This window comes from Lathamus discolor, chromosome 12 (assembly GCF_037157495.1).
Source record: "Lathamus discolor isolate bLatDis1 chromosome 12, bLatDis1.hap1, whole genome shotgun sequence".
Taxonomy (NCBI): domain Eukaryota; kingdom Metazoa; phylum Chordata; class Aves; order Psittaciformes; family Psittacidae; genus Lathamus; species Lathamus discolor.
This window is the reverse complement of record NC_088895.1, coordinates 15,059,222-15,080,627: the sequence shown is the minus strand read 5'-3', so window position 1 is coordinate 15,080,627 and position 21,406 is coordinate 15,059,222. Positions and strand designations below refer to the sequence as shown.

The following is a 21,406-nucleotide window of genomic DNA, read 5'->3' as shown; positions in this document are numbered from 1 at the left end:
CTTTACCCATTACAGCTTTTCCTGGCTGTCAGCATTTCCCAGTTCCATCTGTTACTCAGTAAGTGCTGGATTTCTCTTACATTTATCTCCCTTCTCTCAGAGTGAAAGATTTGAGTGAAAAGTTCATAAGCACACACTTTTTCTCACTTGGTAACTAAATTAGCTGTTTAATTGAAACTAACATTGACAGTAAAGGAGGCAGCATCAGGAAGGGATCTTCTTGTTCTTTAGTTTATCCTTTAAGTTTGCAAAATACTTCATTTTGGCTAAAAGCTTCTTTGCTTCCTGAAGGTCATCTGAAATGAAAGAAAACAGGGTTAGTTATAGAGGCTGAAATTTTCATCTTCAGTGACAGCACCTGCTGCAGCACTAAAAGCTAGAAGTTGCAGGGACCCATAATATACTATTAAACCAGGATGCCTACTGGTTTCATCTCGGATTGCTTCGGAACACCTCGACTGAGGTGCTCGGCACCTGCTACTCCACTGACAGCCTCTGTTGGCAGAGCAAGATCCCCCAAATGCAAGTCTGAAACCTCAGAACTGGTGCTAAATTCGGGTAAGTCTGACCTTCCAGCTCCTCTGGGAACCAAGCAACTAAAACAGTTTTTAGCACCTGCATTCCCATGGGAAGGGATTATCTGGGTGCAGACTGAATTAACTGGAACTTTTGTACTGGATGGGGTTTTTTACAGCTAATGCGAGGTCCTGAATTTCCTGCATCAGCAGAAAGGTCAGCCTTTGGTATTTATTCTAAATATCATACAAAGAACACTTGTGTTTGCAGTATTTCTGTTCTGTAGTTCAGGAAATATTTGCCAGTAAGAATGTGGGGGTTAAGCATTTAGAACAGGTTTGTAAGGCAGCCAAATGATTCACAGGAACAGCTACCTCTTTCAAAAGCTGCAGCCACCTCTCTGGTCAGTTCTTCTTGTTTAACTGTAAAACAAATAATTTCATTCACTTTTTGTTACATACTTAATATATTGAATACCACTGCATTTTTACTGTCTGTGTTGGGAAGCCTAGTTGATAGCCTCACACGCTCCTGGGAGCTGAGAGAGCTTTTCATCTTAATGCTGTGATTCATGTAATTACAATTACAGGCAGATAAGCTTCTTTGATTAAACAGGTTTACAGACAGCAATTGCAATGCAAATCAATGGTCACTAACTCCCCAGAGCTCTAAGTTACTTCTGGTGTTCACTCTGATACAATTAATTTTATTCTATTCTACTTAGTTTTTATTTTTGGCACACTACTGTTATTGCAAAGAATGAAACAGACCACTAAACTCCATGTTTTGGGCATCACCAACAACAGAATTGAGGAAGTTGCTTGTATAAAGATAAAAACCATTATATTAAGTGGTTATTAAGTTGAAGGTGAAAGAAATACAATGTCAGTATAAATTAAATTATTTATTGTGGTCAGTCAAGCATTTTATTAAACTTCATTTTGAGTGGTTCGTTCTTTTACAACAGCCCACATGTCCTGATCTGCTGAGTAAGTAACTTTATGTAGTCAGTTGCCATCCCTCTTTTGCCACCAGAACAGGTACTACTGTGCAGATTTTCTCCAGACAGAGCTGATGTTTAAACTAAAAATGGCATAAACTGGTAAAGACAACTTTTTCTGGGAGAAGCTCTCGCAGTGAGTCAATTCAAGACTAACACAAGTTAAGAGATATTAAAATATGTTGATAAAGAGTCTTAGACTCTGATATTACACAAGATAGAGTATTTTAGAGCTATATAAACACCTCATATTATAACCTACCTTTAATCAAAGTGTCAATTTCTTCAAGGATACTGTCACTTTTAGACTCTGCTAATTTCTCATTAATTTCCATGATTTCCATGAGAAACACAGAGTCTGCATCACAGTCAGTCTCCCGTGCTGGCTCCATTCCATGCAGCTCCAGCTGTGAAACGATGGGGATTTGGAAATGCTCATTCTTACATGTATTTCAGTGTGAATTTTCTTGATTCTTTAGTCCCTGAACAGGGCTCACACAGATTCATAGCTGATAAACTTGCAGTTTATTCCAGGAAATATGCATGAGTTGGCTTAAAACTGACTCCAGAGGTAAACCATACAAGAAATTGCAGCAAAGGTGGTGAGGCCAGACTGGAATTTCCTAGGAACAGCTATGGCCAAACACAGTGTGAGGTGCAGGAAACAAATGAGGGTGACATGAGCAGCAAATGAGATGACAACAGTCACTGCAGTGTTAAAGAAAATATTTGAAACGCTTATTAAGTTTTAAGACAAAGTTGTTTTTGGTCTCCTGTCAATCTCCAGTAGCCCTCTTCTTCAGAGGAACACAAATCAGCGTGTTAATGATGGAGCAATGCCTGATTCAGTGTATTACTGCCCCAGTCACCATGATCAGCTATAGAAGCAGTGACAAAGTACACAGTGACACCTTACCAGATAGATGCCGCGGCTCAGAGGGTTCAGGAGGGTTTGATACGCCTTGTTAATCAAGGACGAGTGTTGCTCGGAGTAGTGCCGTTCCTCCTGCACACGATGATAAACAGCAGTACCAAGTTAGTAACAAGCGGCAAATGCATCACACCGCTACCTGCGGGCAGCGCGCTCCCCAGCCGCACGCGTGCATAAAGCGGAAGGGGGGGGTTCCGGCACAGCGGGGAGCCAGCACCTGTGCGCGCGTCCCCGCGCTCGGAAGCGCCAGCCCCCATCGCCATCCTGCGCCGCCAGCCTGGGCCTGCTCTAAGCACCGGGAGCCAAGAGCAGGGGAGGGCCCGCAGCCCCGGCGCTCCGCCACCGGACGCGGCAGGCGGCTTCTGCCGGCGCGGAGCCCCGCAAGCGCCGCACGCCCAACCCGCAGAGCCGAGCGGGCCGCGCCGGCGGCAGACCGGCCGCCTCCCGCTCGGCCCTGCGCTCACCGGCGGCCTCTGGCCGAAGCGATCGGGATGCACGGCGCGCTGCAGGCTCCGGAACCGCCGCTGCAGCTGCTGCGCGTCGACACGGAAGGAGCGGTCACTGCGGACGACACGAGCCGGCGTGAGGCCCCGCGGCCGGCCGGGCCCGCGGCCGCCCCGCCCGCACTCACCAGGCCATCAGGCGGAAGAGGTCGGGCCGCGGCCCCGGCGGCTGCAGGGCGCGGCAGCCGGGGCAGAAGAGCGGCGGCCCCTCGGCACCAGCGAGGGCGCTGCCGCAGCTCCAGCACCGCGGGGCCGGGGCCGGGCCGGTCCCGCCGCGGCGCGGCCGCGGGGCGGGCCGCGAGGCCCGCGGCAGCCATGGCGCAGCGCTCACCCGGCGCAGCGCCGCCCGCATCCCGGCACGCGGCTTCCGGCGGGCCACGTGCCCTCCCGCCCGCCCCCGGTTGGCTAAGCTCGCGGCGGGGCGGGGCCGGGCGCGTGCGCGCGCAGCTCCGCGCCAGCCCGGAGCGGCGGCGGCTCCGCTCCCCGTGCGTTGCCCCCGGCCCCGCTCGCGGCGGCTCGGGCGGGGGCGCTCCGGTGGGCGGCGGGGGCGTTGCGGCCGCGCTGTGCGCGGGTTCCGCGCTGTGCCCGGGGTCCGCGCTGTGCCCGGGGTCCGCGCTGTGCCCGGGGTCCGCGCTGTGCCCGGGGTCCGCGCTGTGCCCGGGGTCCGCGCTGTCCGCGCTGTGCCGCCGGCGCTCCGCGGCCGCGGTTGTTGCGCGTTGTCTGAAGCCGACATGTCTCGGGAGAGCGGGAGCGAAGCGCAGCCGCCGCAGGGCGCCGCGCAGTCCCAGAGCGGTGCCAGCTCCTCCTCCGGGGCGTCCCAGGGCACCAGCCAGTCTTCCTCCAGCTCGGGGACACTCAGTTCTGTGGACACTGTGCCTACCCAGGAGCTGCCGTCCATCCCTGAGGACCAGGAATCTGAAGAGCTCATTCCTCAGGCATGGGGTCGGCTCTTTGCACTCGGGAAAGGTTTCAGCAACTGGGGTATGTTGGTTCTGTTACAAGCCCCTGGGCTCGTTTGTGGCGCCTCAGAAAAGCGTTAGGCGGTTTGGTACAGAGCAGAGGCTTCATTTGCAAATGAGGTACAAGCAAAGTTAAGTACGAGCTTACAGCTTATGCAGTGATGCTGTGTTCTGTACTACAGTCTGTACCGGGTACCAGACTCATGGCTTCCATGGGCTTGGAGGACTTCTGGGGCATTCATGTTCTTTACTACTTGCTTCGTTTTTCCATTTTGTAGTTTGTTGTGTTGATGCATCATGTGAGTCGGTATTGCTGAGGGTGAACTGGAAGCTCTGCTCCGACTAAAGAGGGTAAAATCAGTAAAATATTGTGCATGGTGTTGATAGTACAAGATGCTTTGTCTGAATTAGACAAATACCCTTGATTGTATGGGAAGGATCTTGCCTTTGTTACCCTGCTCACTGTACTGTGGCATCATTCTGTACTGCCACAGTTAATAACTTCCTGCAATTTTGTTTTCTCTCTGCTTTACTTCTCCCTCCTCTACAGACTGCGTGAATGATGAGTACTGGTTTGGAAGAGACAAAAGCTGTGACTATAGTTTTTCTAAGCTAGGACTGTCTGAGACTGGCTTCTACCAGAACTATAGCAAGAAGCACTTCCGAATTTTCAGGGTAGGTGCTAAAAAGGTCAACTGTGTCTCTCTATCCTGGCATAATTGAAAAGATTGCCTTTGGTGGGGGCAGATCCTAAAGAAATCGAAGGCTAAGTGTATGCAGTGTTGACTTCTTTAATAAGACCTTTGGCAATGCTCCAGTCTGAAATAACCTCAGTAGTCTGACTTCCTGAGCCAAGAATAGTAATTTTCTAGTCTTTTATGTTTTCACAGTAAAAGTCATTGTTCCCCAGTTATCTTTCCTTTTTCTTTTTTCTCTTTGAGGAAATGGGTCCAAGAAGTTCATATGTTGCCTACATTGAAGACCACAGTGCAAATGGAACCTTTGTTAACAGAGAGCTCATTGGCAAAGGGAAGAGGCTTCCACTGACTCACAATGCTGAAATTGCACTGTCTGTACAGACTAATAAGGGTAAAATGTCCTATAACTAAGTAGGTTCTTCGTGTGCTGACGCACAGTCAGTTCTGCAGTGGTTTGAATATGTTTCTTGCAAGCTGAGCTGCTTCATGAGTGCTGTTAAAATACAGCCGTTAGGGTTGCATCAGTTGCTGTTTTAGTACTCACATAAAAATTACCTGTATCCACGTCCATGAAAGAAGAACATTTAAAAGAAGTTGCATCAGGGACCACTGCACCGCAGTATAAACTTTCATAGTTGTTTTCCTATCTTTGAAGCACTTCTGTGCATCAGTAGCTCTGTATGTCGTGGAGGGAACAGGGAATGGGCTGTTCAAGGGAAGTTGAAAACACTTCAGGTGCTGCATAATAATTTAAACACCCTCACAAAAATTAGTAGGGTTGGGGCTTTGTTTCTTTTGTCTTTGCTTTTGCACCAAGATACCACCTTCCCGATTGTCACTTCTCTTTACTACCTGCCGTGACATTAAAATTCTTGCCTCTTTTGTCCTTGAACATAATGTTTCTTAAGCACTGTTGTGAAGGTGATACCAAAAATGTCAGTGTTCAGTGCTGAAACCACCTTGCTAACTCACAGCATCCAGAGCAGCAGTTAGCTTTTAAAATATATGTATGTTTTTGTTCTAGCAGGCAGCACTTAGTTATGTTGTTGACTATAAAAGCTCAGGAAACATAGTTGCTTGTTATATAAAGCTTTAAAGTTAATAACAGGAACATGATTTCTGCTTGTCTTCCTAGTGTTTGTATTTTCTGATCCTATGGTGGATGATCAGTTGGTGTTTCCTCGAGAATTCAGAGAGAAATATATCATGTCCAGGACTTTGGGAAGGTAAGTTTTCTGCTTTCTGCAGTATTAAGTGTTCATTTTGTTACTGGGTTTAGCACCTTGGGCTGGAATTACCGGTGTTCATTGAGCTGCTGCAAAAAAACAATAAATAAAACCATAATGCGACCACCTGAATAAACCTGTTCTTTAACAGCTAGAGCAGGGTTTTAGCTTTATTCCCGTCATTGGCTTCGGTTTTGTAACCTCCCATTAACTACGAAACTGTTTGTGGTTTTTTTCTCTAAAAGATAATAAAGTCTGTAGATTCTTAACAAATTTTACCTTTACCTTGTAGATTGATTTAGTTATTGGAAGTGAAAGGAGGAGGTTTATGTTAGAATACACACTGTTGAGGCCTTCAGACAGAATGGGGAAGAAGTGTTCTCAGGAAAGAGGGAAAAGGCTGCCTTGAGTGGAGGCTGTTCTTTTACCTTTTGGAAAGAGATGGTCAGTGAAGAATTTGGAGAATGGTTAAGTGGAAGCAAATCTGAGTGCAAAATACAAGGATTTCTTTCTGTAATATAATTGCTACTTAGAATAAGTATTGTCATACCTATTCAGATTTGTGCAGTCCAGTGCTGAGAGAACTCTTCACGAGGTTCTCTTCTCTTAAATGCATTTGTGTGATTTGCTGACAGAGCCTGTCCTTGATATTCACTGGTACCCTTTGTACAAACAGATTAGTTGCTCTACAGATCTACTGATGCATTTTTGAGTGGGTGGCTCTTGACATCACTTGCTGTTTAAATGGGCTTCCAAACTATTGAATGCTTTCCGAGAAAGTTTTGACAACATGCCATTTTCAGAAAGTTAGAAAGCAGCAGCCTCCAGTTGTGTGTAATCCGATGCTTTCATTCCATTTGTCTGTACTGGTTATGCAAATTCCTGTAAACTACTTGCAAGCATTAACCTAGCTGTGCTTTTGTTAGTGGTGCCTGTGGAGAAGTCAAACTGGCGTTTGAGAAGAGCACTTGTAACAAAGTCGCGGTGAAGATCATCAATAAACGGAAGTTTCTTGCGAGTGGGATTGAGGCAGTAAGTGGGTTTGTTTGGTTTTCTGTCTGTTGGCTGTCTTGCGGTGCTCCTGGAATGTCTGGCAACCTCACTGCCTCCCCAGCTCTCTTAAACTAAAGACCAGTTTCTTTCTGGATGTAATTTCAAGGTAGAATTCTGTAGAAAGTGCTTGCTTCATAATTTGGGAGTGTTTGTTCATGTGGTATATACAAAGGGTGGTGGGGAGTACCGTGGGGTTTATCTCGTACAAGGCATAAGATAGGTACATTATAAATAGCAAAGTCTGACCAGAAATCTACAAGCTGCTAATTTTGCTGTATTCTCCATCATAATACTTCTTAAAAAAAAAAAAGCCTTTTGGGGAAGGGCTTTCCATGTGTCTTGTAGTAGAAGCCTGAATTTGTAGGAGAAAAACATGCCAAGTGTCTTTACTCCAGCATGAGAGAGAGAGATCCAAGCAACTTCGTATCTATTACTCAAATTTTATGTAAGCGTATAGGATAAACTTTGAAGAAAAATACAGTTAGAGGCAAAAGCGCATGGAAGGAGGAGTTGGGCAACTTGTGCTGCTGTGGATTTACTAAAGTTAATTCAAGTTGAATTAACCTTACCAATTTCTTTGATGGGAAAATGGCCTTCAGAGCACAGATACAATGTACAGAATCTGTTCAAACTGACAAGTAGGAAACTAATACTTGCACTGGAAAACATGTTTGTGAAGACAAAAATTCTGAGGTGGAAAGAGAGGCAGCTGAGGAAGGGGTGCCAGGAGGCTTCAGTGGAGCAGGGTTAGTCACTAGTGGCAGGTTTGGGAATTTGTCTTGATTAGTCTTCCATCCTATTACATTTACACATCATGGCACAGAAAATGGGAAAACACAAATTCAGCTCTTTGGCACTGACCCGAAGTCTCTGTCGACAGGCAGGAAGATTGCAGTACTGACACTTTTGTATGCTGGAGAAATACAGGTTAGATAGTATTTAATAGTGCAAGGTAGTATACTTGAAAATCAGTGACAGCTTCTGCTATAGCCTACACTTTCCCTAGTTCAGAGGAGATGGTACAGTTATTTGCACATGAATATGTGACATCAATATGATTGAAAATTGCAAAATGCAACTTTGAAACATTTGTAATAAAGATTAAGAAATGCTATTGTACAAAACAGATAGGACTGCATTGGAATGTTGTATATGGATTTGATTGTGCGTGGTCAGAGATGATTTGGAGTGGAAGAGAAAAAAAAAATGCTGGGCTGATTTAATGAGTTGAGCTTAAGCCACAGCTAAAAGAATCTGTTTATGTTATCTTGCTATGAGGGCTCGGAGAAAGTAGCATTTAATTTCAAGGTTAGCCCATATGGAAAGCATCTTGGAGGGAGGAAAGGTGTTTAGAGGACAATACTGGTACATACTCACCAAGATTTTTTTTGGTGTAGTTTGGAAATTAGGTGGATATTTCTAACCTGCAGTGAAACAGTATGTCTGGAGCAGTATCTTGCTACAGACAGTAAAAGCAGACTGTTCATTTTATTCACTGAAGGCACCTCATGGGTTTATGGAAAAAGGCTGTATGTTATGGTCACTTAAAGAAGCAAGGGACATGAAACAATGTTTTTTCTCTTTTCTTCTCTTTTTTCTGATGTGTCTTATTCCAGAACAGCATCCTTACCTGTATGATATTTGATTCTTTTAATAGAATCCAGCTTTTAATATCAATACAGAAATTGAAATTTTGAAGAAAATTGATCATGTGAGTGTTACTGTACATTTTTACCCCTTTTTGCTGCCTACTCTGCTTCTGTAGTTCACTGAACTTAGTGTAGTAACTAAAGAACCATTTTATCTGGCTAGAAAATATTTGAAAGGATGTGTATAACTTCTGTTATAAATAAGTCTATTGAATGCTTTTACTTTAAGTAGCTGCAGATTTGAGGGTTTTAAACTTTGAATAACTAAAATGTAAATTTGAGAAGAAATTTCACAGTTTCAAACTGAACCACTGTTGTAGAAATCTGTCCTTGATGCCTATTTTTGGAAATACTGCCAGATAACTACATAGAAAGATTAGATTCCACTGGCAGTTTTTTTGAACCTGTATTCCCTCTTCCTTCTGCATTTATTTTACTTCTGTTAGGTAGAAGGTTTCCATAGCTTAATGAACTTTCCCTTGCTTCCAATGTGCTATTGCATGTAAAAAAAATACTGAGGATATGGTGACTCACAACTGGAAAAAATGCTATTTGTTGAGCTGTAGTCACTGCAAGAGCTGGATGGTTTTGTGTGTGGAGGTACGGGGGGAAGACAACAGACTTGAATACTAAGTGTTTGCTAAAGCTTCTGGCACAGCTCAATTTTATTAAGTGTTAGTTTAACAGGCCTGGTTGAAATCACACTGAAATAGGAGCTTTAGGATGATAAGCTCTTGATCATGTTAGTTTTTACAAATGACTCTACTTTTTTGTGTGTGTCCATTTGTGTGCCCTTTTTTATTAGCCTTGCTTAATCAAGATCAAAAACTTCTTTGAAGCAGAGGATTACTACATTGTGTTGGAACTGTAAGTAGCTTGTTTGAAAGTAAATACATAAAACATGGTATTTTTCATAGCTGTGCAGAAGAGAAATCATTCTGAACTCTGGGGGTTTGGTTTGGTTTTTATTTGTTTTTCAAAACCTCTATAAAATCAGGAACTTGAGTGACTGGGGAGTGATCCTGCTCTGCTGGGCAGGCTCTTAGTGCCTGGGTAGGTGCCCAGTTTGCTGCTCTTGTGGATTGCTGCTACTTTTTTTGATTTTGAGCTTGTAAGAAGAGGCTGATCAAACCCCTTGTAACAATTCCCAGTGAAGACTTAAGAGATCAGGCCTAATTCAGTAGTGCATGTGTTGTGTTTAGGATGTTGCTTACTCCTTTTCAGAAGTGTATGCTTCCTCTGTAGCTAAAGTAGCCAAATGTTTTGGTCTCAGTCTTGTCCAATGAGATGAATTTTTTGGACATAATACATTGACTTGTTACCTGCATTTGTTTTAGGATGGAAGGAGGAGAATTGTATGACAGACTGTCGAGGCCAGTCAAGATGAAAGAAGCTACTTGCAAGTTGTATTTTTATCAAATGCTGCTGGCTGTAAAGGTATGCAATTATAAACTCTACCAAGAGAAATATGGTTATGCATATGATTGTCAGATGAATTTTTCTGTCATTTGTCACTTCTGAAACCTGGGCAAGCAATCAGCACAACGCTCTTGACAAGTTGGTTTAAGAAGATTCTTTACCTCAATGCAGCCAAAGAACATTCAAATGCTCTTACTTATTAATAACTAAAATAATAATCCAGGCTGTGCTCATTGATGGCAAGATTACCATGTGTGATTTCTAGTAGTGTGTGGGCAAAGAGCCATCTGTATAGTAGCTTTCAAAAAATGTAGTGATCAGATGCTTTACTGTGCTCTCCTGAGTAAATGTTTCAGTTCAGCAGACAGCAGATTAAGACTGCTTTAGTAGATCGCAAATATTGGGCCCTTAGATAAATTCATGAAATGGTAAGTATATTTTGTTAGTAACTTCTGCAAGATTGTTTTCTACGTTAGACTTAATTGTCTGAACCTGAATATGCTTTCATATCAATTCTTTCACTTTTTCATTTTGACTCAATTTTAGTATCTTGCAACTGCAGAGAGAGAGCAATGAAAAATCGGAAAGCTTACACTTGAAAAATGTCAGTAGTCTATTTTTGTTTGATCTGCATCTATCTAGTATCTTCATGACAATGGAATTATACACCGAGATCTAAAGCCAGAGAATGTGCTGCTTTCATCCTCTGAAGAGACATGTCTGATAAAGGTAAGGAAGCTTACATTCTTGTTCATTTAGAAATTTGGGAGTGTTCCTTCCCAGTCTTCTAAATATTTAGCTAAGCATAGCAAAAAAATATTATGCAGTTAGTCATACAAACTGTGAAACATTGAGGGGTTTTTCTGTGGTTATTTCAGTGCCTACACATACCTGACCAATGGAGAAATGTGCTTTTATAGCACTAAATTGAGCACATAACTTCAGATAGAGGGTGGGGGGGGTGTAGAGTTGGTTTTTTTCATGGTAAACTGCTTATTTTTTCAAGTAGTCTCTTCTAATAAGCTATAGCTCCTTTATTTGCATTGTCCAAACCCGAGAGTACTTTTTTGCTAGTGTAAAGTGTGATCCTCTGTTATACTTCTCCCAACTCCCCCTTTCCCATTCTCTGTTTTGTTTACTGAATATTTAATAAAGTTTGGGGTCAGTTTTGTTCATAGTCATGTACTGGAACTGACTTGGAAGGAAGAAACTCAATGTTACCTCCTGATGTATATTGACAGTATGATATGCTCTAGTACAGTCAATCCTAATGTGTAATGTGGTGTTACCATTTTTAAATGCAAGATTACAGATTTTGGACAATCCAAGATCCTTGGAGAAACTTCTCTTATGAAAACTTTATGTGGTACTCCCACGTATCTTGCTCCTGAGGTTCTAAATTCACTTGGGACTGCTGGATACAGCCGAGCTGTGGACTGCTGGAGTTTAGGAGTTATTCTTTTTGTATGGTAAGATATTGTGTAGATGCTACCTTCATTGGGCATTGGTATGGCTCAAGACTTGGCAACTTCAGTATTTCTATTAGGAAGTGAAAATGTGTTTTAAACTATTTGCATGTAAAAAAAATGCTGTCTTAGCAGATGCTTTAAAATGCGTAATTTTAGTATTTCACTTGCTATGACAAAATCTGTGTTATTTAACTTCTTTCCTTTTCTATAGCTTGTGTGGCTACCCACCATTCAATGAGCAGAATACTCAGCTGTCTCTGAGAGATCAAATCACTCGTGGAGAATACACGTTCATTTCAAAAGAATGGAAGCATGTGTCACACCTGGGTATGACTCCCTCGCTGTGGGCAGCAGAGTATCTAGCTCTTTTCTTGTAGTTTTTGTTTTCCTTTAACTTCCTTTCTCTATGCTCTATGGCATGTTGCATACTGATACATTTAGTTTTTAAAGTAGTCTCTTAAAAATGTTTTTGTTGTGGTTTTTTGTTTTGGTTTTTTTTTTTAAGTTCAAAGTTGAAGCATTGGAAAGAGCAGGCATATTTTCATTGAAGAAATTTCTTAGTAGTATTTCACTTTATTAACTATAGAAGTGTTGAGTTTGTGGACATGTCTATTTTTCCTCTTTTTGCTTTTTCTTCTGGATTTTATCAGGCTGATTGAAAACTTTGTCTTGCTCAAAGATTCTTCTGGTGTTGAACTAAAAATGACACAAATTCAAGGAATATGAATTGGAATTCCAAGATAGAAGTATTAAGAGTTATTTAGTGGTGCTAGTCTTTAGCGGTGCTTAAAATATCAGCCATGTTTGTGGAATCAGCTATTGAGTTGGGCCACTCTAAGCTAAATAGTCTGCAGAACTGTTTGTGGTTTTGTATAGCAAACCAAAATGGGAGTTACTGTCTGCATGCTGTTCTTGAGGACATTTTATATGCACAAAATAATTGTATTTGCCTTGTATACTCCTTTGTATGTGCAGAGGAGGTTCTAATAAATCATGTGATCATTCTTTTTCTAATAAGCTTACCAAATATAACTCCTTCCTGAATGATTTGAAGCTTATTCAATAATAAGTCAGACATATATGAGAATGGAAATTATGTTATGGTCATACATAGTCCTAATGGTATGTACAACGAAATAATCAGATACAAGGAAAAGTTAAGTCTCGCCAAAATTCCTATATGGAAGATTTGGAGTCATAAAATACAACATAAGTGCCATATTTTTCACAGTGCCTATTAAGCAATTTCCTAAGAAAACAGTGATTATATGACAGTGTTGAGCATATGTATATGTCTTGTCTCTTCCATCTTCCTAGGCAGATAATCTTCTTTCCAAGACACCATAAACCAGAAAACTAAATTAAGCTGTGTTTGTTTGTCCACAGTAATACTGAAGGTTTTAGGAAAGTGCTGGACTTCCTTTGCATGCTCAGAGCATAGATTGTGGACATGCTCAGCATATCTGCTGGTAATTTTGGTGTACTGAAAAGTGTTGAATCACATGCATGTGGAGGAATAATGATTGCAACTGGCAGCCCGCCCTGTGCATAGAATAAATAAGGGATCTGCCCAGCCAGTATTTTTGGGCATTGTTCTGAAGTGTTAGAAGACACTTTGTTGCACATAGCTTTGTATGCCTGTTGCAGAACTCATTTTCAGGTAATGAATTTATTGATCATACGTCAACTAACTCTTTTTATCACCTTAGCTCTGGATCTTGTGAAGAAGCTGTTAGTAGTGGATCCAAGCAAGCGTCTTACAACTGAGGAAGCCTTAGAGCATCCTTGGCTTCAGGTAGGAACTGAGTCTTAACTGAAGTACTGCAAAGCTGGGTTGTTCTGCGGATAACTTCTTCATGCAAATGCAAAGGCAGTTCAGTAGCCCGAGTGCTGCGAGTTTTTGTTGATACAGTATAATTTGCTTCTGTGAGGAAGCAGAGGAACACTGACTACTGTGGCCACCAGTGATGTGTTGCCTGATCCTGCTTCTGTGGAGAATGCCATAAAAGGAGTACAATGGTGGGCCAATGGTGGGCCTTAGGAGCTTCAATTCTTTAGCTCCATGGGAATAACAACTCTTACTGTAAGTCAGAGCTTAAGTTCATAGGTTGTCTCTGACAGTAGCCAGCAGAAGAGCAATGGTTATTTGGTGCTTCTCATAGGCATGCACTGCTTCCTACTAGCTGGCTGAACAGTTCTGCTGCTGCTGTAAGACCAGAGAGATCCTGCTGCCTACTTATGGAGAGAGAAGAGAGAAAGAAAAGGCTGTATATTTAGGAATTATTTGTTCATTTTACTGGCGTTGTCATGACATGTAGGAAGAGAAGCCATCAGACCCCAGCCTGTAGGACAACATTAGCCCAGATACTGTAGCTACCATCTTCCTGGTGGGTAGCTCTAAAGCAGACAAAGTGTCTTGAACAGACTGCTTCTATCTTTTTCTATTGGAAGCAAGATGATTTTGCAGTACCTTGGTGCGTGTCAAAGCCTTTGTGGGATGCAGCCTTCTCTTTCTTGCAGCGTACAGAATTGCTTCTTTGCTCTCCCAACAAGTAAATGCTGTCTCTGCAGCACACAGATTTTCTTCTTTTTCCTGTTCTCCTTGTCTTTTCCTCTTGCAACAACAACTAGACCCCCTGTTGTTTTTCACTCTGTTCATTTTCTTGGCTCCTGTCCCTAGCAAACCTTCAATAGCTGTTACCCCTTCTTATTGCTGCTTTTACAGCATGGTATGCTTTCTCAGTCCTTCACTTCCATGGTCCTTTTCAACTGTTGTTGCTGTGTGTGGTCTTGTAGCATTGCCTGATGGTGTTCAATGCCTTTTCCCACCGTAAACATCTTTGCTCGATTTCCCTTTTGACTTCTTCTTTGCCCTCCACCTTGCCATGAGCTCTCTGTATGTAGGTTTTACCTTGCCACATCACAAACTCTTCTGCTAGAGAGAAAAAGGAATCAGTAACTTCTTCCTCTCTTCTCCATAGTGGCCACACTATCCTTGGGTTTATGTCTGTTGCCTTTCCTCTTTATTAGCTGGATGATCCATTGTCTTTGTGGCTTAACTTGCGGCACTGCAGCTCATGTGACCTTATATGCCCTCTCTGCACAGGCTGAGGGCATTACTCAGCCCTGACCAGTTTCATTACCTCCTGATGCAGCCTGACACATGTGAGAATGTGTGTTATTGCTAAGTGTGTCGGGACCCTTGACAGAAGCTGTACAAACCTGTATAGGAGAGCCTTTTGTTCTCCTGGTCTCGTGATTTTTATTACATTGTCATAAAATAAAGGTGGCTAAAAGCAGTTTGGGTCCTTTCCAAGTGAGGTAGTTCTCTCAGGCTATATCCACAAATGGGATATCCTATATCCCATGGCTGATGTATCTTCAGTAACTTGTGTTCACATAAGGGAGAAAGACTCAGATTCTATAACTTGTCCACCTGTCCAGCTGGAAGAAGGTATTTCACAATTTGTATGGTCACTATTCTGTGGTTATTCCACTGATATTTGACTCTGGATCAAGTTTTATAGGCATTGTAGAATACTGAACAGTTCTGTCAAGCTAAACTAGGTCCTATTCCAGCCTATCATCTTTAGCTGAATAGTGTGTCAGGACTCCTGCAGTTCTGTCATCTCTGGCCTTTCCATCAAAACAGTTGTTTTTGTGGGAGGAAGATGAAACTGATTTTGATGTTAAGAGAAACAGACTTCAGCGGTTAAGGTTTAAACACCAGCAGTGAGCTCCTCGTGGTCTCTGCTCAGGAATACTTGGAGTAGGTAGTTTCCAAATATCTGCCTGGGTCAACACTGTACATTAGTGGTTGAGCACACAGTTCTTTCTACATCTGTGCTGTGCCGTTCAACAAGCTGCAAGTCTGTTGCTCTGTTTAGTGCCAGCTGTTCTGTCACTAATTCCTACCAGCCAGTTGGTTTCTGCTGAAAGGTGTGCCAGCTCAACAGATAGGTTGACAAGGCTTCTGCTTTCGTTTAAGGAAACTTCCTAAGCTGCTCCTCGCCATACCCTAGCCCTGTTTCAACAGCCTTTGTATGCCTCCATGATCTGCTCTAGATTTAATGGAAAATCCTGGATCTCTGGATTTTTTAATAGAAAATAAAGCCCAGTCTGCATCTGTAGCTAGTCTGTCCTTTCAAATGTTTAGCCCCTGCACAGAGGCCTGCAGAAAAGGCATGAGTATTCTGCTGAATACCTTCTTTCAATACAACCAGCAGCTTCTGCATCCTTTCTGAGGCACCTCAGAACTCTTTAATGTCTAGGGATGGAGATGTGTTTTTTAGAGACCACATCTGATTGTGGTTCTGATAGGATGGACCTCCTCCCTTGAGCATTGTAACAGAGTCCTACTTTCTCATCTTGTTTGCGTAGGCAGGCAGTGCCGAATCCTGCAGTTTGTTTCTGTCAAGTGTCCAGTGCTGTTGTGTTCTTACCATGATGCGTATGAGTAAATCTTACTGGTTTGGGAACAATCTGAGTAGGAGACAATCATTTCCCTGCCCCCTGTTGCAGTCCAGTTAGTTTTGTGAGAGGTTGTCTTTAGGTTGTCTTTTAATAACTTTGGCACTCCAGAGGTGACCAGTGGTGTATGAGCTTTCCTGGATATTTGTGGTTGAGGAGGCTGAAGAAAGTCACCCAGCTTACCTCTGAGCCACACAACAGGTTTTATTTACTCATGCTAAGCATAATGCTATTCATATTCCCCTGCTGGGAACAGTGTCCTGTTTCAGATGCTTAGGTAAAGAGCATGAGAAGCAGAGCGGAAACAAAGGAGTATCACTCAGTGCTCAACAACTAGCAGCTTCCTGTGACAGAAAATGCATTTGGATGACGGTTTTGAAGCCATTAATTTGTCTTAATCGTACTGTTGGGCATCAGAAAATTCTTGCTGACATTCCTGGCTTTTACTACTGTATTTTTGTGTGTAACTTCTACAGTGAGTTGATCAGATGTAGATTCTTACATTTAGATTATAATTCTGAACAGGAAATGTTATTGATAAACTATGCAACACTGAGTTTTAAGAATTGCTGGCATGCTTAATGGGAAAGGGGAAATATATGACAGTGATTTAGACAAGCTAAGAATGTGAGATATTTCAGTATGTAGACTCAAGTTGTTAGCATCTTGATTCTGTATTCCCTTTAGGGATACCTCTTATGTTTAATTTTGAAGACAGGTCAAAAAGTTTCAGGAAACATCATACCTGCAAATCCAAATGTCATCTAGAGTTCAGATGCCATTCTTTAAACTGTTTCCCTTCATGGGCTGTTACTAAGAGTATCAGTTGTTTATACATGATGTTCACTGCCTGCTTGGAAGGCCAATATCCAATATGTTCAGTTCTAGATATCATACACGTTGAATACTACAACCCAAAGAGCAACTTGAGTCCTGTTACTGTGAGTAGTGAGAAGGAGTTACTGGCTCCCCACTCCCTCTTGTGTTGTCTGTAAGTATTGTCTTTAAAAGTTAGTATGGAAAAACCACAACAGAGCATGAGGTGCCATGCTAATGCCTGTTAGCCCTCTATAACGAATTGGGGTCCACTAGAGAATTTTTTCAGATACTAAAAGCAAGCATGTGCTCCAAACAGAACAATTTCTACAGCTTTATTTAAACCAATAGAGCTTTCAAATTCGTGTTTTAAATACCTGTGCTGCTTACTCCATTCTTTGCTTAAATATAAAACTTTAAAACTTAGTGGGCTGCTTAAACCTAAGTACAGTGGAGTTGTCGTACCTGTATTTACCAGGTCCTAATAAAACATTTTTCAAAGGCATATAAACAATTAATTCCTATTTCTTCCTCTAAAAACTTCACTGAGATTAGAATAGGACAAGATCAGTTTGGTTGCATGCTGAAGAAAAACTCAGGTGTTTGTTACATAAATGGAAAAATATTTATCTTATCTTGCCCATCAACTCAAATGTACCCACAGTCAAAACAAGCAACACTGGGAAAGAAAGTCAAGTCCCAATTCTATATAAAATAAACTGGATGTTCACATCAAAGCCTTTTTGTAGCACTTCAGAACATAGTTAAACCAAAAAAAGGAGATACTGCATATTCCATGGCTTTGAAAAAGAACCCCCTCTTCTGCCTTCACCCCCAAGAAACAGTTGAAACATTTAAAATCCTTCAGAGCTCAATGATCCTTATTTCTAATAGTCTCTAACAGTGACTTCCTGTTAATTCATTTTGAGTTTCCCAATCTCTGCTGTGATAATAGAACCAAATTACACAACCTCTTAGCTTCAGTCTGTTGTTTAGAATAAATGTCTGGGTTTTGGTTCTAGATCAGTTGTTCAGTTGGTGAACACACTGCCACAGCGCAGCCAAAGGATATGATCTCTGTAATCACTATGAGCAGCATACTTCATTTAGTCCTGGGAAAGGTTTAAAGACCCGGTTTCAGATTTGGAAGTCTGATTTAGGGTTTACGGCCAATCCATAGCAACCCATTCTAATAAAATTCCTGCAGAAGAAATTGCTGAAACTGGAGAATGAGATTTCTTTGTAAAACAGGGAGTATACTATGTCAACTAGCTGACTTGTGAGACTGATGTCCTGCTCCCCAAGGTTGCCCAGCATATACCAAGAGCACCCAGTCACTGGCAACTGAACCACGAGATTACATGCTAGCTTTTGTTCTTAAAACGTGCCTGACTTTCTGCTAAGCTAGCTTCTCTTAACAAAGGATCTCTGCTGCCCTTGCCCCTGTGCTGTCCTTCCCTCCTCTTAATGCTCCTGCAGCCAGGCCTGGTTATGCACAATTAAGACTTAAAAGCTCACTTCTTTCTCAGTGCATCTCTCCCAGACACTTTCCCTCCACTGATGGCAGCTTATGGCTTACCACTTTGGGTACACAGAGAACGAACTGTAGTATCCAGTGAACTTGAGTAGAGATATGAATGCTCTATGAGTAATATAATATTTGTTGATAATAATTTGGGTTTTCAAAAGGGAAACTTCAGTGAAATACTTTCCAAATGTTTCCATTTACAACCTTTAGTATGTTCTATGGACTTGTGTTATGGAAAATTTTAAGCTACCATTTTGTTTGAAAGTTTGCCATCTGGGTGGGGTTTTTTGTTTTTATTTTAGGGTATAGGTGTTCTAGCTGGTTCTTCTCCACCTACTGTGTACGACAGGTTTGCTTTGCAGGGGCAGTAATGAAAACTACCCAGATTTGGGATACTGATGAAGCTGAGCTAGTAGAAATGAAAATATGCTATGAGAAAGGGAAGTCATTATGAGAACAAAATGTAAGGCAGTAAGGAAAATACTTGTTTTTCAAGAGCAATTAACTCTGGTGAGAGCAGGCCCCAAGTCCTTATAAGGCCTTTTCTGCTAAGGCTGCCTAATGAATTACCTGCAGAAACTCCTAGCCTGTATGTTCTGTTCTTTCAGTGCTGTTTTACTTTGTTGAATGATACTGCAAGTTCAAATTTACCTTCACTAGTATTATCTAAGTAGTTACTAAGGGAAAACTCTGGTTTTGGAGAATGAAATAGAACTATTTTTTCTTACCAGCACTGCACATAAACCACCTGCTCAAAATTCTACTGTGGAGCATACCAGAATCATAGAATCACAGAATGGTTTGGACTGGAAGGGACTTTTAAAGATCATCTGGTACAACCCCCCTGCCACAGTCTTAAATATTCCCTATTCTACTTAAGAGTTACTGCTTTTCTTCTCACAGGATGAAGATATGAAGAGTACATTTCAACAGCTACTTGCTCAGACGTGTGCCAGTATGAACCCACTGCAAACATCAAAGATGGTATGTGTAACAGATAATTTGAAGATTAATAGTTGCTGCATAGAGAAACCAGGTTTCAAAGTATCAATAATAAGAAAATAAATTAATTTTGAGAACTTTGAGAAATGTGGATTTTGGCTGTATGTAGCAGTCTGCTGATTACCTTTGATTTCTGCATTGAAGCAATGGACTTCTGTGCTTTGGCAAGGCACTTTGCTTAAATGCGTAGAAACAGTCTCCAAGGCTTTAAAGACTATGCATACATTGAAAATTAAATTGTTGAATATGTATGTTTTGATGGATTAGAGTCACAAATGTTTGGTATTCAAGGAAAAATTCTCATGTTAGTGAAAGTTGAGACTGGTTATTGTGATCTTCATTACTGGATGCTAATTAGGAGAATTTTAAATTAGTGATGAATAAAACTGGGGGGCAGTGTCTTATATGAGAAGGATCAAAAGCAATTAGATAGATATTGGCAGAGAAACAGTTGTTGGTCATGTTGCTGTTTGGTCACAGAAAGGAGACTTCATCCAACATCTGTAATTCTGTAGCACACAAAGCAGTCAGGCTCTGTCTTACCTTGCTTCACGTAGCCATCCTGCTGCATCTTTCTTTTAGCCAATCGCCACAAGAAAGCGTCTCCATGAAAATGAGGAAGAATCTGGCTCTTCAAAGCGTGCTGTTCCTTCTACATCATTGCAGAAAATGAAGTGAAGAAAAAAAAGTGATGTTTGTTACTTACAGCTTTTTTATGGAAAGCAGATTTTTTTTACTTAAGAAAAGGAATAAATGTTGAAGATGCAATTGCTAAATAAAAATAACTTTGTAAGACTGAAGTGACTGCTGCGTATGCATCCATCTTTTGGTTAAAGACACTGTAAATTGATTTGGAAAGACTAAAGCCTGAAATAACCAACATCAAGTAGGAATTAAGGTAAGACATTCATGAGTTGGGTTTTCCCATATCTGCCTGTTGCAGAGATCTTTTGTGCTTTGAGACATTTGATGTTTAACATCCACGTTAATGATAAAATGGCAATTCTTGTACATGAACTGGACAGAGAACCATCCATGGGCGCCTGGATTTAAAAAAAATACCACACTCATATGTGGTTTTGGTTCAAATCCACTCTGGATACCCAGGGGTGAGGAAACATCTGTTCTTCCAACAATCCCTTCTTGGTGTACCTGCACTATCAACTGGAACATCCTCCAAGAGCTCTGCTACTCACTGTAGCTCACCTCAAGGAAAAGGGATATTCCATCTGGTAGTAAAAGCATCACAAAAGACTCAAGTGTGTTTGGGTCAGGTTTGGGAGCTGGTGTATGGCAAAAGCCAGGACCTTGTGATTTGGTTACCAGTTTAAAAAGACCTGCATCATTGCAGATGAGAAGGTAATTTGCAAGCCGCTGCTTATCCTGCAAATTAACTGCACTTGGTGTCTTTGGATAGAAAACTGTAACTTATTCCTCTCTCTTTTTTGCATCCTGCTGCTGGTGTTGAGTTTTGGGCTTTTTTGTTTTGCTTGTTTGTTTTGTTTTGTTTAACTGCTCTGCTTGGAGCCTTTCCCTGGGTCCTAAGACCTGCTTTCTAGTGAAACCTTAGCTTTGATGTCACTCATTTGAAGTCAAACCTTTGAGCCCATGCTGTGTGTTCATCATTTTACTTCAGAAAGCTCTCTTTAAGTTTCGTTTTTCCACAAAAGAGTAAGTCTGGGAGGTGTACTAAATTCTGCTGAGGTAAAGTCTCATCCAATTTGCACTTAGACAAGAAATTGTTTCTTTATTGTCTGTTACTCACAGCATGAGTGTTTCCAGCATAGCTTGCATGGTTTCGACAGGCATGGGGCGACAGCGTTTGGATGCCTTCCGTACAGGCGCAGTGGGACGACAAAGGATGCACCCCGCGGTGCCGGTAAGAGCCAAGCCACGCGTGCCCGGGCTCGGGCCGGGTGCCGCAGCCCCGCTTACCCTCGAGCAGCTGTTGCTACGGCGGCTGCCGCCGTCGGGAGATGCTCTTGCACCCCGGCGGCCCAGCAGCGGTTCTGAGCCGTGCTCTCCTGAGGACGGGCCGTCCGAGTGCTCACCCTGGAGCGGGCGGCTCGCACCTTTTGTGCGGCCCCGTGGGGCCGGGCTCGCCCTCAGCCCCGCGCTGAGGCACCTCGGCGGGCCCGGGCGCTGGGGCACGGCCTGCCACGGGCGG

General features: G+C 42.3%; 2 protein-coding genes and 1 long non-coding RNA gene across 5 annotated transcripts; 1 reads left to right on the top strand and 2 right to left on the bottom strand.

Moving 5' to 3' along the window:
• Positions 1-137: 137 nt before the first annotated feature.
• On the bottom strand, positions 138-3,479 carry HSCB (HscB mitochondrial iron-sulfur cluster cochaperone). Of its 2 annotated transcripts, XM_065692834.1 has the most exons (6): positions 3,079-3,317; positions 2,912-3,008; positions 2,433-2,522; positions 1,779-1,923; positions 891-938; positions 138-296 (listed from the first exon to the last, which is right to left on the bottom strand). In XM_065692834.1, exons 1-6 carry the CDS (start codon positions 3,300-3,302, stop codon positions 205-207), a joined length of 696 nt encoding a protein of 231 aa, XP_065548906.1. In that variant the 5' UTR covers positions 3,303-3,317; the 3' UTR covers positions 138-204. The 2 variants fall into 2 exon arrangements, with proteins under 2 accessions (XP_065548906.1, XP_065548908.1); XM_065692836.1 differs by lacking the exon at positions 2,912-3,008 and having other exon boundaries at positions 3,079-3,479.
• Positions 3,479-19,979, top strand: CHEK2 (checkpoint kinase 2). Of its 2 annotated transcripts, none has more exons than XR_010615651.1 (14): positions 3,479-3,931; positions 4,460-4,584; positions 4,851-4,998; positions 5,743-5,833; positions 6,760-6,865; positions 8,544-8,597; positions 9,341-9,402; positions 9,873-9,972; positions 10,597-10,683; positions 11,260-11,423; positions 11,635-11,750; positions 13,133-13,218; positions 16,776-16,884; positions 19,141-19,221. XR_010615651.1 is itself a non-coding variant. In XM_065692827.1 (14 exons), exons 1-14 carry the CDS (start codon positions 3,682-3,684, stop codon positions 19,915-19,917), a joined length of 1,566 nt encoding a protein of 521 aa, XP_065548899.1. In that variant the 5' UTR covers positions 3,481-3,681; the 3' UTR covers positions 19,918-19,979. The 2 variants fall into 2 exon arrangements, 1 of the variants encoding a protein (XP_065548899.1); XM_065692827.1 differs by lacking the exon at positions 16,776-16,884 and adding an exon at positions 19,822-19,979 and having other exon boundaries at positions 3,481-3,931.
• On the bottom strand, positions 11,977-21,168 carry LOC136021052 (uncharacterized). The gene is made up of 3 exons (XR_010615652.1): positions 21,005-21,168; positions 19,783-19,891; positions 11,977-12,119 (listed from the first exon to the last, which is right to left on the bottom strand). It is a non-coding gene; the product is annotated as an uncharacterized LOC136021052 (long non-coding RNA).
• Between the last annotated feature and the right edge of the window lie 238 nt (positions 21,169-21,406).

Coding starts and splice junctions, on each gene's coding strand:
- HSCB (XM_065692834.1), bottom strand. CDS start 3,302: ATGCGGGCGGCGCTGCGCCGGGTGAGCGCTGCGCCATGGCTGCCGCGG. Junction 3,009..3,078: donor CTCTTCCGCCTGATGGCCTG/GTGAGTGCGGGC, acceptor TGTCGTCCGCAG/TGACCGCTCCTTCCGTGTCG. Junction 2,523..2,911: donor GCTTCGGCCAGAGGCCGCCG/GTGAGCGCAGGG, acceptor CATCGTGTGCAG/GAGGAACGGCACTACTCCGA.
- CHEK2 (XM_065692827.1), top strand. CDS start 3,682: ATGTCTCGGGAGAGCGGGAGCGAAGCGCAGCCGCCGCAGGGCGCCGCG. Junction 8,598..9,340: donor TTTTGAAGAAAATTGATCAT/GTGAGTGTTACT, acceptor CTTTTTTATTAG/CCTTGCTTAATCAAGATCAA. Junction 9,973..10,596: donor AAATGCTGCTGGCTGTAAAG/GTATGCAATTAT, acceptor GCATCTATCTAG/TATCTTCATGACAATGGAAT.